The 17,599-nt window shown below is 39.0% G+C and overlaps 2 protein-coding genes across 4 annotated transcripts; one reads left to right on the top strand and one right to left on the bottom strand.

The window, feature by feature from the left end:
• Window positions 1–290: 290 nt before the first annotated feature.
• LOC119897096 lies at window positions 291–6,762 on the bottom strand. 2 transcript variants are annotated; one of them, XM_038710658.1, is made up of 6 exons: window positions 6,737–6,762; window positions 4,290–4,386; window positions 3,838–3,945; window positions 3,491–3,637; window positions 2,149–2,778; window positions 291–1,644 (listed from the first exon to the last, which is right to left on the bottom strand). In XM_038710658.1, exons 2-6 carry the CDS (start codon window positions 4,333–4,335, stop codon window positions 725–727), a joined length of 1,851 nt encoding a protein of 616 aa, XP_038566586.1. In that variant the 5' UTR covers window positions 4,336–4,386; window positions 6,737–6,762; the 3' UTR covers window positions 291–724. The 2 variants fall into 2 exon arrangements, with proteins under 2 accessions (XP_038566586.1, XP_038566587.1); XM_038710659.1 differs by lacking the exons at window positions 4,290–4,386; window positions 6,737–6,762 and adding an exon at window positions 4,102–4,255.
• On the top strand, window positions 6,619–17,398 carry tap1 (transporter 1, ATP-binding cassette, sub-family B (MDR/TAP)). 2 transcript variants are annotated; one of them, XM_038710655.1, is made up of 13 exons: window positions 6,619–6,977; window positions 7,409–7,741; window positions 9,366–9,594; window positions 10,177–10,291; window positions 10,701–10,831; window positions 11,132–11,337; window positions 11,785–11,982; window positions 12,374–12,502; window positions 12,824–13,018; window positions 13,133–13,306; window positions 14,090–14,249; window positions 14,865–15,001; window positions 15,084–17,398. In XM_038710655.1, the coding sequence occupies exons 2-13, from the start codon at window positions 7,421–7,423 to the stop codon at window positions 15,312–15,314; spliced, it is 2,226 nt and encodes a 741-aa protein (XP_038566583.1). In that variant the 5' UTR covers window positions 6,619–6,977; window positions 7,409–7,420; the 3' UTR covers window positions 15,315–17,398. The 2 variants fall into 2 exon arrangements, with proteins under 2 accessions (XP_038566583.1, XP_038566584.1); XM_038710656.1 differs by having other exon boundaries at window positions 6,619–6,983.
• Window positions 17,399–17,599: the final 201 nt, after the last annotated feature.

The raw sequence follows: 17,599 nt of genomic DNA, 5'->3' as shown, positions 1-17,599 counted from the left end.
TGAGCTGTTGGAAGATCCGTTATTTCACTGTGTAAAAAGCTACAGGGTGGGAGGGTTTGTTTTGTCCAGCTGCTGAGTCCAAAACAAAAACTGACTGTGAGTACTCTGCCTTTAAGAACTTCTTCTATTTGTTCTCATTTAATTCACAAAAGAAAATAGAACATTTCGGTCCCAAATGGCCATTTGTCAAGCACAGTGATATAAATAAGAACAAATAACTTTGCAGTTTGCATTGCTGCAAATCCTTGCAAGGTATCTGTCCTTTCACATAACACAAATTCCAAACAGTGAACACATGAATATGTTTTAGTTTATTTTTTTTACACATAGTATTAGACATTTGTGTTTTAGTCTTAGTTGTCAACTGATGGTTGACAAATTATCTCAAAAGACCTTACATTTTAAGGAACAAAAAAACCTTCTCCATTACAAAAACAAAACATATATGTTTAAGTAATGCCACTTAAGGAAAACAACTGTTCAGCTGCATACAGACAACTGGATTGCTTCAGATAGCATGAGCCTGGAAGCAGCAAGCACAGTGTATGCTTAACAGGACTGAATGAAACGTGAGACTATAAAGTCCAGCCATTTCGACACAGTGCTGGAAAATAAACTTTCCAAAACATCTATATCATCACGTTGTAAGTAATGGAGTAATACACAGCTGATGTTAATATAGCAATTAACTCCAATAGAGAACCTTTTTGTCCTTAATCCCTCTCTACTGGTTCCCCGTTTTCTCTGGTTGTGGCCCTGGAGCTCCTCTTTCCATGCAGTATTCATCCCAAAGCTCATTAAACAAATTCCCAGTAGCACCGTAAGAACACCCTTGATCCTTTTTGGGGTCACACAATCCCAAATCCATCTTTTTAAATACAGCACAGAAAACCTGCCTAGAGAGCGGTGTTGTCTTCTTCTCTAAGCAGTGGTTGTAGTAGTGCCTGTACACCTCGGACATGTTTGAGAAGACTGGCTCCAGATACAGCTTAGAGATGGACGTCCCGCAGAAGTATGAGGGTACTTTGGGTAGCCTCTCGAGGAACTCTCTCAGCACTATATGCTCTGAAGCTTTACGGGACTTCCTCTGCGTTTGCTTCTTGGCGTTTGCTTCTGAATTGTCCTGCTCTGATGGATTTTGTGCCCAGTTAAGCACTGACCACTCTCCAATCCCCAAAGTGGAGAGGAACATCCTTTTGCAAACTTGTTTTCTGTCACCATTGGCTATCAAATGATACCGCATCGAGACCGATCTTCTCGACTGAGTCCATGGGGCTCTGGTTCTTTCCACCGGGTCACAGTCGACTAATCCGGCCACATAGGTCTTCCTCTGAGGCCAGTTCATACACTGCCAGAATCTAGTAAACAGCTCGTTCCTTGTTTCTTCACTGATGTCAGCACAGAAACGGTTGGATGCCCTTTTGCAAGCACTTGACATGCAACCCGGTCCCATTGTCCTCTGAGCTTTAGTTATGGTCGTGCCGTCTTTCTTTCGTTTGCTGACGTACGGTTTGCCCTCCATCCTAAGTTGCTTTTGTCGATTTTGCTTCCATGTTAGTGGCTTGGCAACTTTGGATTTCTTTCTGGCCGGCCCCTCTGGTTCTGGAGGCCTGTTTTTGTCTTTGTCCGTGGAATTAATTTGTTCTGCAAAAAACAGGGAAATGTCATTAACATGTATGAGGTATTACTGTGACACATGTTAGTGTTACAGCTAAAATTATGGCCTTTTGCTAAAAAAAATAATGGCACTAACTAATATTATTATTATATTATATTAGTGCATTAAGCAGGGCTGCAACTAGCAGTTATTTTAATTGTCAATCTATCTACTGGTTATTTTCCAATTAAATGATTATCAATGTAGTCTGTAGGATATCAACAAATGTTCAAGGTGACATCTTGAAATTATTTGTTTAAGCAGCTATACACCTAAAGGCAATAAATTCACAATGAAATTGAGAAAATCCTAAAATCCTCGCATTTGAGGAGTGAGAACCTTTAAATGTTAAGTCAATAATTACTTGTGGTGTCAGATGACTAATGGATAAGTCAACTAATTGTTTCAGCCCTACAACTAAGTTTAGTAAGTAGCTGAAAAATGGTGAAGACTCAAAAAACAAACAAACAAACAAAAAAAACATAACTTACCCTGGGTAACTTCCACAGTATTACTGACTGCAGAAGAAGCAGGGTTCTGCTGTGGGCACTGAGAGACAGCTCGCCTCTTTTCTAAGTTGTTTTCATTTGATTCATTTTTTCTTGTTGCTCCTTTCTGTGCCCAGTTGAGCACAGACCACTCTCCTATCCCCAGAGTGGACAGGAACATGTTTTTACACACCTGTTTCCTTTTTCCATCCACCATCAAGTGATAACGGAGTGAAATTGATCTTCTCGACTGTGATCCCGCTGCCCGGGATCTTTCCACGGGGTCGCGGTCAACTTGTCCTGCTACATACTGTTTTCTCTGAGTCCAGTTCATGTCGCACCAGAATTCATTAAACACTTTCTGCCTGGCCTCTTCGTTGATTTCACTACAGAGCCGGTTCGATGCCTTTTGGCATGCGTTCGAGGAGCACCTTGGTCCCATTGCTCTTGGCTGTTTTGTCACAATCTTGCCGTCTTTTTTGCGTTTGCTTGTGTATGCTTTACCCTCCATCCTCAGCTGTTTCTGCTTGTTTTGCTTCCACTTTGATGGATCTGTGACTTTGGCTTTTATTCTGCCAGCACCTGTCTTATCCAATTTAGTGTTTCCATTTTTGGCAGCTGTATTAAAGAGTGCTGAAAAAACAAACAAAAACAAAATTCTGGATTAATTTTTGGAAGCAGTGATCTGAAGTACATTGGCCCAGTTGGAAATAACATTTTAGTTTATTTACTTTAATGATATTTAGATTTATTTTCTGCTTATAGTTTAAAAAAACACTTTGTTGTATACATGAGATGAACATGAATCTACACATCCCATCCAAAGAAAACTAGACATTGCCAGCGAACTATTATGTCAATATATAATTGCAAGAAAGTGGTATTTGCTGGCCCTGTTTTGAAATTACACTTAATTTAAGTAATTAACATAATGAAAATCAAGCTGGTTTTGAATGGAAACCAGCTTGATTGTACAGGTATATATTCCAGGTACTCTAAAAACATATAGTTATATCCCAGTTATTGTGACATTTGTACATGTTTATCATAATGTGTGTAGTTTGTTTTAAGTCAATTCAAAATGGGCATCCATAAGTATCCAGACTCAGATAAATCTGAAAAATATAAACATACAGGGAAACATTGTGAAAAAAAACGAGCAAAAAAATCAATAATAGGCTTGAACAGGAATAAAATTCCACATCTGACAATTATAATTAAATGCTACCTGACAAGACTGAATCAAATCATAATTTTTTATGTCTGTAGACTACAAAACCCTTTCAAAATGCGGGTGTAATTGTTATATCAAGCGTACACACAACTTCACCACACTGTTACTTACCGGCGCCAGCACTCAGAGGACCTGCGTTCTGTGAAGGAAACTGGGGAATCTGTGGCTCTGCTGTCATTACCGAGTGGGACCTTTTTTTGGACGGTCCATCTTTTTGCATGTCAGATTTCCTGCTTGCATCAGTGATGTGCAGATGGTCTGGATAAAACAGCACAAGTCAAGTCACTTTTATTTATATAGCCCAATATGACACATAGGACAAACACACACACACACACACACACACACACACACACACACACACACAATATGTTAATAAATGCAAACTACTGCTGTTATTTTTCTTTTAAAAGCATCACAGTCAGACACTCAGAGACCCTGTCTGAGCTCTTACACACCTGGTGGGATGTGGTGCAGCCCAAAAGTCTCAGTGACTGTGGGTCTGTGAACAGGGGGGTCATTTGTGGGTTTGGGAAGGAGACCAATATCCTCCATTGCTGCAATGGCTAAAACACAAGAAACAGCAAGCTTTTTAAAAACGCAGATTTAGTGATTAGCATTCAGCCTGTTTGGCCAGTCAGACCCTTAAACCGCTGTTCATCCATTTTTTAACGGCACACAACAGCGGCATGTGTCTAAATCCAGATGTTTTTGTCGCTTACATAGATGTAGTGGGCGTTGCAGGCCTGACAATCATCGACAAGGTACGTCGAAACGGTTGTATTGGTGGTCATTTTAGTTATTTCACTAACTTTATGTGTAGGTAATTCCTAGCAACTCTTCTTCCAGGCTAAACTATCACAACCTCTTTAAAAGGATACGTATAATTTCGGCTTTCGTGTTTGCTTACATAGTGTTATACATTTGAAAACGTCTCGTAGACCCGTCGGTTCCATCCAGATCAGATCACAAGTTTCACCCGCTGCCGGCTGTTTAGTCCGTCATGGCTGTGACAGTCAAACACAACATCTGTCAGCTCAGTTAACTCAGAATTTTTTTTTTGCAAAATATCTTTAACTGTCGGATCTGAGCAGCTTCCCTCTGGCAGCTGCCATGTCTGAGCATGCGCACTGGCTTTCATGGTAGAAAAAAAAGAAGAAGCAAGTTCTCTATTTCAGCCACAGAGATACAAAAAAGTCCTGCATTTAAAATTTTGCTCAAGCAGAAGTACAAAAATATTATCAGCAAAATGTAGCTTTGCTCAGTTTCAAAAGTAAAAGTACACATTATGCAGCAGAATGGCTGCTGTTATATTGCTATCAGCAACATATAGATTATAGAAGCATCATAGAAGAAGAAGAAGAAGATTCCACATCATAAACTTAAGTAAAAGTATCAATACATGAACCTAATAATACTCCATTTACTAGTCCTGCATTTAAAATTTACTTTTGTAAAAGTACACAAGTATTATCAGCAAAATGTTTGAAGTACTTGTTATGCTGAAAAATTGCCTGACATATTATATTATAGGCTAATATATCATTTGATTGTCAATACTGATGCATCCATACTGAAGGATTTTACTGTTTTAGCTCATTGAGCTACATTATATACAGATAGGTACGTTAATCCAATGGTTCCAAGATAAATCTGTGGGGGCCAGACATGATTAATGGGGCTGAGTTCTGCTGCACAATTGTGTATTCATCTTTCAAACTTTTCTTTCATCTTTGCTTTTTGTGAAATGGTCTCAAACTGTTATTTAAATGACACCATCTCAGATGTTTACAGAGGAAATGACTGTTTTGTGAAACAACTCATAGACTTCTGAAATGTGACAAAGGCCCTTTTCTATTGCAAGTATACACTATATTATTAAAATAGGCTTTCCTTTCACAATTAAGTATTAGGTATTAAATAGTTTAATTAAGTATTTTGTATGCACAAAAGGAAACATATTCTAAGTACAAGTGATTTATAGGGTCTTGCAAACACTCTGCTTAAAACAGTAAGAACATTTATAGCTTTGCACAACCCATCCTTCTAACATGAAAGCAGGGGGAAGGAAGGAAGCTATCAGGGAGTTCAAAGTTTCTACTGGGGGTTTCTTTCCCTCAGTTGTCATAATAGGTCACATCACAAGGCAAAGATAACCAACAAGGGAGAGAGGGCAACTGTCTTGGGGCCATGCACCCTCAGGGGGCAACAAAAGATTCATTGCTTGTCAATTATTTTTTTGGTAGATTAATTAATTGCAAACAAGCTACATAACCCAGGTATTCTGCAAAATCTTTTGCATCATTTTTCAATTCCTGTTCTGTGTCCAGCCTACGATAACTGACAGACAGACACGTAGATATAACTTATATTACTCACATTACATTAACAATACAAACGTCCAAGGACAACAAGCAAGGCTAACAGCAATAAGCAATGTAACTATATAAATAATAAGCTTACATCCAAGGGGTTAACAAACCTGTTTTCACTGAAAACTAAAGATAGAATTAATCATTGTACAATGAATGGTTTACATAGTAAGATTGCAATAAATAAACCAATAAATCTTTATTAAAAGATCTAAGTAAAGACATATAGCCAACTGTGTACTCCACTTTACGGACACCTGTCCTGTCCAGTGAGAACCACATATCTCCAAATTTTCTGATAAACTCCTTAATATGCTAAATATACAATTAAAAAACCCCTTGGATCCACTGGAAAAAGGCATCCTCACAAAGCTGAAAACAGGACTAAAAATGTTTTCTCACAGGACAACGGCGCTTAAAATATAACCTATATAAAGTAGTTAAAATGAGGACAATCTCAAAAATGTAATCAGTAAAATGCAACATACACATTAATAGGCTACACACGTAATATTAATTCAAAACATCACATATAATAGTAACACATTGACAGAGACTATTTTACTGCATACTGAGTAGTTTTACTTTTGAGTTTTTACATTTTACTGATAATATTTACATACATTTGACTTAGTAATGCTTTGAATGCCGGACTTACTAGTATTGCAGTATTTTCACAGTGTGGTATTAGTACTTTTACATAAACAAAGGATCTGAATACTTTTTCCACCACTCTTAATACCCATTATAAAAATATTACTGTAGGACTGATAGACACGTTGATGTGGGGATAGAGGTAATAAAGAGTGGCAGCTTCTCGTCACATGATGTCACTGTCGGACTGTTTGGAGATGGTCTAGCTTCAAACCAGGCATATTATATTACCACTGTAGGCTGCAACAAGACGATATGGATCTGGGTATCTCTGGATAATCGTAGTACTTTGAATAATAGCCTACTACTTACAGCAAAGTGTGTTACATACCTTGCTCGTATTCGTCTGTCATCGTGACAGACAAAGGGACTTTCCGCTGTAAAAAGAATATAAATAGTTACTTTCGGTTTCAGTTTGACAGTCGAACCACGGTCGACGTTTTGTAGGCTTCAGGCAGCCGGTTGGAAATAGTTAAATTGCCAGTTCTAGTCTGTTAGGGGAAATATTGGTCTCGTTTTACGTTCTCAGGCGAATATTAAACATCCGCCACATCGAAGTTGGCACATCAAAGGTAAATGTAAGTTGGATTTTGTAAGGCTAATAAGTTAGCTAACGTTAAACTGTGCTGGCATAACGTTACATTACTGAGTGATACTGTAGTAATAACTATTGCATTTTTGAGTGTTTTGCAAAATCGTTTCGTGTTTATGTCGGTTTGTAACTGTCAAACTGTTTCAAAGAAATCAGCAGTGTAGATGGAAATGAAAGTAATGCAGAAGACCTGCAGCAAAGTGAAAGTAAATTATTATCAACGAAGGGCATATTGTTGGCCTAGTTTAGATACTAACAAATTGATAAGCAGGCTAAAACTTTAGCTTTGTGTTCTACGTGTTCCTCTTTATAAGTAATGTGCCTCATTCCTGTTTTGGAGGCGTCTGTTAGCCCCACACGTGAAACATGACTGTGTGTGTGACTGACCCTCTCTTGTCACTGTATTTACAGAGTCTAACCATTATGCAGAAAATGAGCTACTTCTTCCCTCTGCTGTTCGTGTGCCTGGATGTGTGTGTGGTGCACGCCATCCGCTTGGCCCAGCTCTCACCTCTGCTCCTCTCCCATCCGTTCATCACCCTGTGGGGAGGAGGGTTGACCAGGGCTGGCCTCCTCACCCTCCTCACCCTCACCTACCCTGGAAGCATGCCCTGGATGAGGAGCTTCAAGGGTCTACAGAGCTTAGGGGTCCTTTGCTTCCACTTCCCAGTGTACACCACTCTTCTCTGTGCGCTTGGACAGTCCACCATGGAGGAACTGTGGGGGTGGCACTCCTGGCAAAGGGTGGGTGGCTGTGTTTCCTGGTTGTAATACTGGTGTGTTTGAATCCACGGTTGGATGCAGGTTGGCTTACATAGATACAGTAGCAGACGCCTTTGTAGGTGTATGTTGTAAGGGTGACAGAGCTGGGCCCATGATGCATTGTGGTTCCCTCACCATAGTGTGTTTGCGTGCTGGTGGAAATAATTGCTAGATTTTAATTTCAGACGCTGGGAAGTTCTATAGCCAAAATGTGTTTTTGTCTAAACCTGGAAAAGAAATGATAAATAACCATGGGTGCCTTAAAAATGATGGTGTGGAAGTGGCTAAAGTTCCTTGCTCAAGGGAACTTACCAGAGATGATGTGTGTAGATGCCAGTGGTGGAATGTAACTAACTAGCTTACTGAAGTTTACTCAAGTACTGTACCTAAAACAATTTTGAGGCGCTTATACTCTACCTGAGTATCTCCATTTTAATGTTAATGCATACTTTTACTCTACCACCTTTCGGAGGGAAATATTCAACTTTTTACTACACAACATTGTTTGTCTATGTGTGGCCCTGCGATGGATTGGCGACCTGTCCAGGGTGTACCCCGCCTTTCGCCCGGTGTCAGCTGGGATTGCCTCCAGCCCCCCGCGACCCTGTATGCAGGATAAGCAGTTGACGATGGATGGATGGATATGCTGTACTCTACTATGCATTTGCAGATTAACGTTTTATATACAAAATATCTGATAAGCAATAATAGCCCTGTATACTGTATACAAATACTCAGAAATGTAATGTAGTAGAAATTAGCTCCACATCCACCAGCTACAACATTAAAATGAATAATAATAATAATAATCAAATACCAACATGGGTATTCTACTGAATTAAAAGTACATTTACTTTTACTTTTACAGCAAAGTTTACTTTAAATTTTGCTGTAAATACGTATGTACTTTTAACTTAATAGAGACATTTTACTTATAATGAAGTAGCCTATTTATACATTGTTTACAACCGTTAGATTACTGGTTGACCACCTTTACCTTTAGGCCTAAAATAAAGCCAGATGCCCATAAAGTGTTTAAAAATGTCCTACTCTGGCTTTTTCAGCAAACAAAAAACAAAGTATTCATTTAGTAGTGGCATGAAATAAAGTATCCAGTCTTTGCATTTAAAAACATATACATTTATTTAGTATATAGTTAATCTGCTAGCTGGATATGTTTTTTTAATATTTTTACAGTATAGCTTCCCCTATTTAGTGTTCTTGAGGACAACATTGTGAAATGTTGAATGAATCTTCATTGAAAGCAATATTTAAACAAACATTTGAGCAAACATTTAATTTGTTTTAGAAAGAAGTAGAATGGACTCACTTCAGTGAAACATATATTGCATTTGCTGTAAATAAATATCTTATAACCTCTCACAGCAAGAATCAAAATTCTTGGTATGGTTATTATTTTTTGGAATGACGCTGTTGAGCCTGGAACAGGAATGAGACTGAAACCAAAACCAAACCAGTCTGAGGAGAGCAAGAAATCCACCATTTCAGAAACGTTTTTGCTTTTGCTTTTAACATTTTTCAGAATCACCTGAAGCATTTAATGATTTATTTCATTTAATAATTTTGTTTTAAATTTGTTTTGCAGGTGTTACAGGGTTATGTGGTGACAGTAGTGGCATGGCTCTACTGGAGTAGATATGTGTCATCTCTTTTGCTCACCTGTGGTCGATACATCTCATCTCTGTTCACGAGGGTGCCCTCTGACAAGCCCAGAGAGGACACCAGTACCTCTCTGAAGAGACTGATGGGTTACATGCAGCCGTATCTTGGGCGCTTTGTTGCTGTGCTGTTTCTCGTGGTCCTCTCTTCTTATGGTAAGCAAGAGAAACTACAGAGATTTAGAGTTATTTCCAGCAGTTCTTGATCTGTTGTTTGCACCCTCACTCACAAAGTACGTTGTGTTAATTAAATGGGATTATTCTAGTAGAGCTTATTCAGAGCTTACTGTTTGCCTCAACTGTGGAATGAGCTATTTTTCAAGCAGAGCTGAAAATTGTCCCATAGAGAGAAAAAATACACATAATGATGTCACATTTAACTACATCTATGACTGTGCTATGCTATTGCATGCACACGAGATACAATTAGTTCCCATGTTTTGGTTAATTTGTTTGCACAAATTAAATACTTAGTTTTGGCAGTTTCATTCCAGCTGCCACCTCAAAATATATATGATTTTTTTATGGCTACTCTGTAGGTAACCTAATTCAGTATATTAAATCACACTAGTAGGCAAATAAAGATAGTTATGTATAAATGGTAGCTTCAGTAGGCCATAGGCCATCAATAGTTCACCACTCCACTGACTCTGATGACTGTTTATGTTGATCTAAGAGCAGTTAGCTTGACACCTTTGCCCCCCAAAGATCAATATTGTGATAATGTGAACTTCTCAGGTGAGATGGCTATTCCTCAGTACACTGGTCGTGTGGCTGACTGGATCATAAATGAAGAGGCACCTGATGCATTCACAGAGGCTATCACAATCATGACGCTAATGACTATTGCCAGGTAATGTAACCTTTTTAATGAAGTAGTTAAAGTAACACTTGAATTTGTTAAGCTCAGAGTCTTCTATCTCACAAACCATCAATTTTGTAGTTTTGATGCTGGAGTCATATTTAATCCAGCTTCAATAAATGTTATCAAACCCCAACTCTAGTGGTACCGTTTGATTTTATGTGCTTTATTTTATATTATTTTAAATGACAATTTATGCAGATAATAACACCGAACTCTGGGTTTAGAGAAGGAATTTAGGTGATGATTTGTTTTGAATATTTGTACACACATTTAACTATTCAATTGAATAAAAAAAATACATTTAATAATTTAAAGTAGATGTGGTAGTGTAATAAAATCCTTGTAGTGTAATTTTGGGTACTTTACACTGTAATGCGGCCTCTGTTGTATGTTTCAGTGCTGTGCTTGAATTTATATGTGACCTCACGTACAACGTCACCATGAGCCACATACACACCTCAGTGCAGGGATCCGTCTTCGAGGCTGTGCTGAAACAGGAGATAGCTTTCTTTGAGGCCACTAAGACAGGTAAATCCTTTGTATATTTTACATACAACTGACGGAGCACAAAGTCTTTTTTAAAGGAAAGAGTACCATATACAGTAGGTCCTAAACCTTTTTTTTTTTTTGCACTTCTGGTACACGGTTTACATTTATATCAAGGCCAAGCTCAGTTTTCTTATTGTTCTGAACTTCCTAAAAGATAAACTTGACATTAATTGTGTGGGCTGTTGGAGATCCAGAATATACAACATTTTAACAACATATTCATTACATACACATACATGTAATTTCTTCGGCAAGGCTGAATCACAACTCTTTTTTCAGGTGAACTGGTGTCCCGCATTACCACGGATACCAACGATATGAGCGAGGCACTGAGTGAGAAACTAAGTCTTGCGATGTGGTACACAGCACGTTTTGGCTTCCTCTTATTCTTCATGGTGAGCCAGTCATGGAAAATGTCTCTGCTGACTTGCATGGGACTGCCCATCATCTGGGTCATACCTGAGCTCACGGGACACTTCCACCAGGTAAAGCGGGGTTCCCTAAATGTCCCACATTCTTTAGTTTATAATCAGTATTTTATATTAACAGTAGATGAAAACACTGTGTGCAAATTGAAAAGGGTTGCTGGAAGTGATGAACCTGCAGAGAATTCCCTTCAGCGCTAAGTAACATTTTAGCATCTTTAAGCTAATTGCTGTGGTTTAACTGTGGGCTGCTTTATAAGATGGTAAATGTCAGCATTGTGCTAACAGCTTGTTGTGCTGACCAAAAAAAAGATTTCAGGTTAAATAACCCCAGGCATTGGATGCTGATAGACTAAATAGCTGTTGTACGTTGTAGACAATGTGACATCATGTTTGTCACAATATTTCCAGTGCCGCTATGATCGTGTTCATCAGTCACGTTTGTAAAATATCAAATTGTCACAAATTCAAATTCAGTAATTATTTTTTATTTTATCCATGTTTCAGACAATTGCTGCAAAGGTCCAGGAGTCACTGGCTAAGGCCAACCAGGTGGCCACAGAGACCTTCTCCTGCATGAAGACAGTGAGAAGTTTTGCCAACGAGGATGGTGAGACAGAGAGGTACAGACTGCGGCTGGAGGATACATATGCCCTTAATAAAAAGGAAGCAGCAGCCTATGCAGCCTCTACCTGGGCTAACAGTGTAAGTTGAATACTGAACTGGGTTATAAAGTGTGCATTGATTTCTTATCATATGTTTGTAAGTATGAGACAGTGGGGGATAACGTAGAGAACATAGCAAATCTGCATGTAGTGTCTGCAAGTTCACCTAGACGTTGCTGACAGGATATTTTAAAGCCTGAAGATGTGTGTATCACTCTAGCATTTCGGTTATAACAACTTGCGGCAGCCTATCTTGGCCAGGACGCTCTTGGAAAGGAGATTTTTAATATCAATGAGCCTCTCTTGGTTATATCAAGGTTAAAAAATGTGTGTGCCAGAAGTGTACAGCCAGAAACTGTAATAAAATACATGCACAATTGAATATCATTTAACACAGTTTCTTTAATGTGTGAACCATTGTTTTGTTCTAGATGACTACTTTGGCCCTGAAGGTGTGTATTCTTTACTATGGAGGGACTCTCGTGACTAGGGGGACTGTTAGCAGTGGAGACCTGGTTTCATTCGTCCTCTATGAACTACAGTTTGCCTCTGCTGTTGAGGTGAGCCACAGGCCAAGATAAAGGGAATAAGCTTGAATGTATATATATATATATATATATATATATATATACACACACATATAAACTCTGCAAAAAAGAAAGATCCTCTCACTTTCAATAGCTTTTATTTTTAGCAAACTCAACATGTGTAAATATTTGTGTGAGCATAAAAAGAAGAAAGGGACGTTTTTTTTTTTGCTGAGTTCATATTGCACTTGTTTCCCCTACTGCAGAGTTACAGTTGGCAGATTCTTTTGTTTAAAAGAACACGTAATTTAGTTTGTATTTAAAAGGTTCCTCATTTTACCACCTCTTTTCCAGGCTGTCATGCGTTATTACCCAGAGGTGAAGAAGGCAGTTGGTGCCTCTGAGAAGATCTTTGAATATTTGGATCGCAAACCTGAAGTACCCCCAGAGGGCACATTGGAACCCGAAAATCTTGAGGGAAACATTCAATTCAAAAATGTTAAATTTTCTTATTCTGGCAGGACAGACGAGAATAATCTTGTACTCAAGGTATGTATGTATGTTTACCTCCAGTGCTTTTATTAGATTTAAAATTTAACTAATTTAACACACTAACTAACACAACTCTTGACCAATTCACCTTATTCCTCTCTCTTGTACCAGGACGTGTCTCTGCAGCTAAAGGCAGGCCAAATCACCGCCCTTGTGGGGCTTAACAGATCAGGGAAGTCCACCTGTGTCAAGCTGCTGGAGAGATTTTACCAGCCCCAAGCAGGGGAGATCCTACTGGATGGGAAACCACTGCAAAGCTACAAAGACAAGTATTTACATGACAAGGTGGGTTGTCACAAGACATTTTTTCCATTTTGTATATGAATTTTTGAAGCATTTAGCTGACATCTTCATCTAATTTCACAAGCACTGATTGCAATAATAACATGCATGCGATGCTGAATGTAAACATAACTTATTTGTTTATAAGAAAAGTCCACAGGGCACATTTAAAGCTAAATTAAAGGATTTGTGGCCACTAGGGGTCAGAACGGCTACAAAGTCACAGAAATGGTCCACAGAAGCTGTTAATCTGTTGCCTTAAAGCAATGAAGTGTAATGCTAACTCTGACCTCAGTTGACATCCTCTATCCAGCCCATTTTTTGGGGAATTACTGGGAATCAAGAAGCTTAATTACGGTACTCTTTTTTTGAACAACCTGTGCGGGGGCAGTACTGACACCTTAGGGGTTTATCAAGTCATTGTACCACAAAAATTGACTAAAATTCAAGATGACAAATACATACGTGAATTCTGCAGCTAAGACCATAAAACGGAAATTAAATTTGCCCCAAGCGGCACAACGATAATGATAGAAGAAAGGTGAACCACCGTTCATTGAAAGTTTCTACTCTGAATGTCTCTTTAATTTCACTCCTTTGCTCCTGTTTTATCTTTCACCTAACACATCTTTTGTGTTATCACACACTGGTCATTGGTCACAGGACTATTGCAAAGGCACTTAACTAAAACTATTTTTATTCTGCTGTTGCCCTCATTGTAAACAATTCTCACAGTTAACAGTTACGCACTCACTGGTGTTTCCTCTTAATCCTGTTTCTTAATAGATTGCTGTGGTGAGCCAAGATTGTAGGCTGTTTGCTCGCTCTGTGCGGGAGAACATCAAGTATGGCTACGAGGACGCCTCTGATGAAGAGATGTATAGGGCGGCCCAGCTGGCTAGGGCCGACGATTTCATCAGGGATCTGTCAAATGGATACGACACAGGTTCGACCCACAAACCCAGCATATGGTAGAGCGAATCCGCGGTTCTTCACAGGGGGTTTTGTTATTCCCTAGGAAAAATGTTGAATTACTTTTAGTACAATGATGGAATGAATGCCTGCTATGGTACATTTCTCAGCAGTGGGAAAACTTATTCCTTCAGGCTGTCTGGGTACCGGGGCATCAGTGGGTCTTGAAACTATAGAATCTAGATTCCTCAAAAAAAGTATTACTGGTAACTACAGTAGCTTGTCAATAGGTAATGTATCCAGTTACCCAGGACGCTTTAATTTTATTGTTTACATAAAGAGGAATTATTGTTATTTACTGCTGGCAGTATTGAAATGTAAATATATAATATATATTTATAATATTTTCCTTCATCCTTTGTTTGGTATGACTATGAATCAGGCAATAAATTGCATTCTATGTTGTATTAAAAAGGTCTTAAACAGTCTTAAATATAACAGAAACCCTGCTGACAGTAGTGAAAGGACAGATGAATTTAATTAAGCACGCTTGCAAACAACAGCACTTTGGCCATGTGGTTTTACCTAATGCAAAAGATACTTAACTAGATACATAAGCACAATAACAGCATTTCCTTCTGTGGGACAGATGCTGGGGAGAAGGGAGGCCAGGTGTCCGGAGGCCAGAAGCAGCGTATTGCCATTGCCAGAGCTTTAATCAGATGTCCTAAAATCTTGATACTGGACAATGCCACCAGTGATTTGGACCCAGAGAATGAATACCAGGTAGGAAACTCTTGAATTTCTCAAAATGTGCTCTTTGTTTACTATTCCACATGTAATACCAAGTCATGATTGTACTCAACAGGTTCACCAAGCTTTGTTAAACCAAATCAACAAATGGACCGTGCTACTGATATCGAACAAGATGAGTGTTGTAGAGAAGGCCAATCATATAATTGTCCTTAACGACGGGATGGTAAAGGAGGAGGGCTGTCACGATGAGCTGCTGAAGAAAGGTGGCCTTTATGCTGACCTGGTGAGAAAGCAGAATATGGGCTTTCACCGCCAAGAGGAGAAGAAGAATGATACACACTGATATGTGTGGCCGTTGTTACAGGAAGGTTGTTGGTTAAATTTCTGGACTTGAATGGTCAAAACTCCATCAGTACTTGGGGTGGTCGATATGGCAAAAATATCACCACGATTTATTTCAGCCAGGATCACGATTCACAATCTTATCACGATTCATTTTCATTTTGGTTTTTAAGACCAACGTTCATTTAAAAAAGAATTGATTGATTTTGTTCTTATAACATTTTAAAGATTTTAATATAAACATTTTTGATTTGATTTTGCCTTTAATGTGATATTTGCTTCTGCATAAAAACACAAAGCTAGGGAGGGACTAGTTTCAAATATTGATTGGCGATTACAATAAACAATCGCTTGAATGTGTTTTACGCCCCTACCCCGTCATGCAGACTCTGTGCTCTGTGCAGCCTGGTTGACTCTCAGTGAGTGAACACTGTGGCCGGACCGGGACCCAACACACCCTCTGAGACCGACAGAGGCCAGTTTGACGACACGGAGTACAGGACCGAGGGTTTTCTTGCTGGGTTTGGCTCTTGGCACCCTGGGGCTAACTCAGCTAATAGGGCAGCTAGCAGCACGGTGAACTGAGTTTTTAGCAAAAAGTAAATGTATATATTCATCAAGAAACTCTGTAAATCACCTCAGTACTATATTCCTTGTTGGTCTCTGGGTTCGGTCCCGTTCATGCCGTGTTTACCGGGAGGCTGCTGAGTTTAGTTGCCTTGTTCGCTCGGCTTGTTCTGGTGCCCGATGCGGCGCCAGTCAGCTGTGACCACTAGGCTAACTGAGCTAATTAGGTAACAGCAACTAGTTAACTTTAGCAACAAGTAACACTTTCTGTTTATCAGCAAACTCCGTAACTCACAGAGAGTTGAGGCAAAGCAGCTGGGGATACGGGGAACTTAAATGTTAATTTTATAATGGCCAACAGTTACAGTGTTGCCTTTGTAGACAGCGAAGGGCGCAGGCAGCGAGGCAGCTGACATGCGATGTTGACAGAGCAGCTGTCAACTGCGTGTGTAGCCACAGAAGAAACTGATAGATTGTGTATTGTAGCACGATACTAACTATCTCTTTGAAAAGGCAGATCGTTGAGACATTTTAATCATTCACGATCTAATATTGTAATATCGCCCACACCTAACTTGTACTGTAAATACATTCTTGTGAGACCACACCTCATTCTACAAGTGTTTGAGTTTTTACCTATTGAGACTATTTATCTTTTAAGTTAACTATTAAGTTGTAATTGTAATCCCTATTCTTGAATTCTAGACTGTCAGGAGAATACAAGTACCTTTCAGTCAGTGGCCTCTGAGTTAGGCATCTAAGGGCCCTATTTTAACTATCTAAGCACAGTATGCAGTTGCTTTTGGTGCACGTCCAACTCCAAATTTGTTAGTTTAACCTCGGGATAATTTGTCAATGCGCCAGGCACATGTCTCCAGGTGATTGTATGTTGTCTGTGACAGGACAGAGGAAACTCTCCAGAGGAAACAGAATTCAAATTTTAGCTTCTCAAATAAGTTAGATGCTCTGATTTAGCTTAGGATTGATGACACCTGCGGCTTTACTCCAAACAAGGTTAACTATATAAACCGGGACTGTGTTGAGACCTTTTGGAGATATCAATAAAATACTGCATCGTGGTACATTTTAAATTTATATTGCAATATTGATGTATATAATATATTTTGGAAATATATATTACATATATAGGTATTTCTGCACTTACATGCAAATATTAATCCCTGTGGATTCATTTGCAACATTGGCCACAATGGTCTCTTCTAATTATTATTACTCTTATATAAATTTGAATCGTCCCGTGGCAACCCTCTGTGATCCAACTGTAAGTCCTACTGAGCAGCTCCCATATGTCAATTGGTGTGAGTTCATGATGTAGAAACCATCTTTCAGCTAGATTTCAGGTATTCCACATTGTAATGTATTAGATTGAGTGGTTCTAAACATTGTAGTTGTAAATATTTTTCACATTTCTCTTTGTTTTATTTTCGCCTGTATTGCTGAGTCTGTTTGTACTCCGTTTCCCTCCCCAGAGTTATGACAATAAATCTTTTGAATTCATCCTTTCTTGTCTGCCATTTATGCTTGATTTTGCTTGACTTAAAGGTGCCTGGGCTTGATGCTTCTAACAGTTATAGAAGTAGGCATTTACCTGAAGGCAGGTATTTTTTAAAGATGCTATTGCGTTGCATTACTTTATGGGAATTGTAGGCTCCAACGTTTTTGAAGCTTGACCCATAGGGATTCAAACACAGGATCTCG

The sequence above is a fragment of the Micropterus salmoides genome, unplaced genomic scaffold, assembly GCF_014851395.1.
Source record: "Micropterus salmoides isolate LMB-PRFRI ecotype aquatic unplaced genomic scaffold, ASM1485139v1 Ms_hic_scaffold_11, whole genome shotgun sequence".
Taxonomy (NCBI): Eukaryota; Metazoa; Chordata; class Actinopteri; order Centrarchiformes; family Centrarchidae; genus Micropterus; species Micropterus salmoides.
The sequence above is the reverse complement of the archived record's forward strand: the minus strand, read 5'-3'. Positions and strand labels throughout refer to the sequence as shown.

Coding starts and splice junctions, on each gene's coding strand:
- LOC119897096 (XM_038710658.1), bottom strand. CDS start 4,335: ATGGAACCGACGGGTCTACGAGACGTTTTCAAATGTATAACACTAT. Junction 3,638..3,837: donor GCTGCACCACATCCCACCAG/GTGTGTAAGAGC, acceptor TGTTTTATCCAG/ACCATCTGCACATCACTGAT. Junction 1,645..2,148: donor TACTGTGGAAGTTACCCAGG/GTAAGTTATGTT, acceptor TGTTTTTTGCAG/AACAAATTAATTCCACGGAC.
- tap1 (XM_038710655.1), top strand. CDS start 7,421: ATGCAGAAAATGAGCTACTTCTTCCCTCTGCTGTTCGTGTGCCTGGAT. Junction 10,832..11,131: donor CTTTGAGGCCACTAAGACAG/GTAAATCCTTTG, acceptor CTCTTTTTTCAG/GTGAACTGGTGTCCCGCATT. Junction 12,503..12,823: donor AGTTTGCCTCTGCTGTTGAG/GTGAGCCACAGG, acceptor CCTCTTTTCCAG/GCTGTCATGCGTTATTACCC.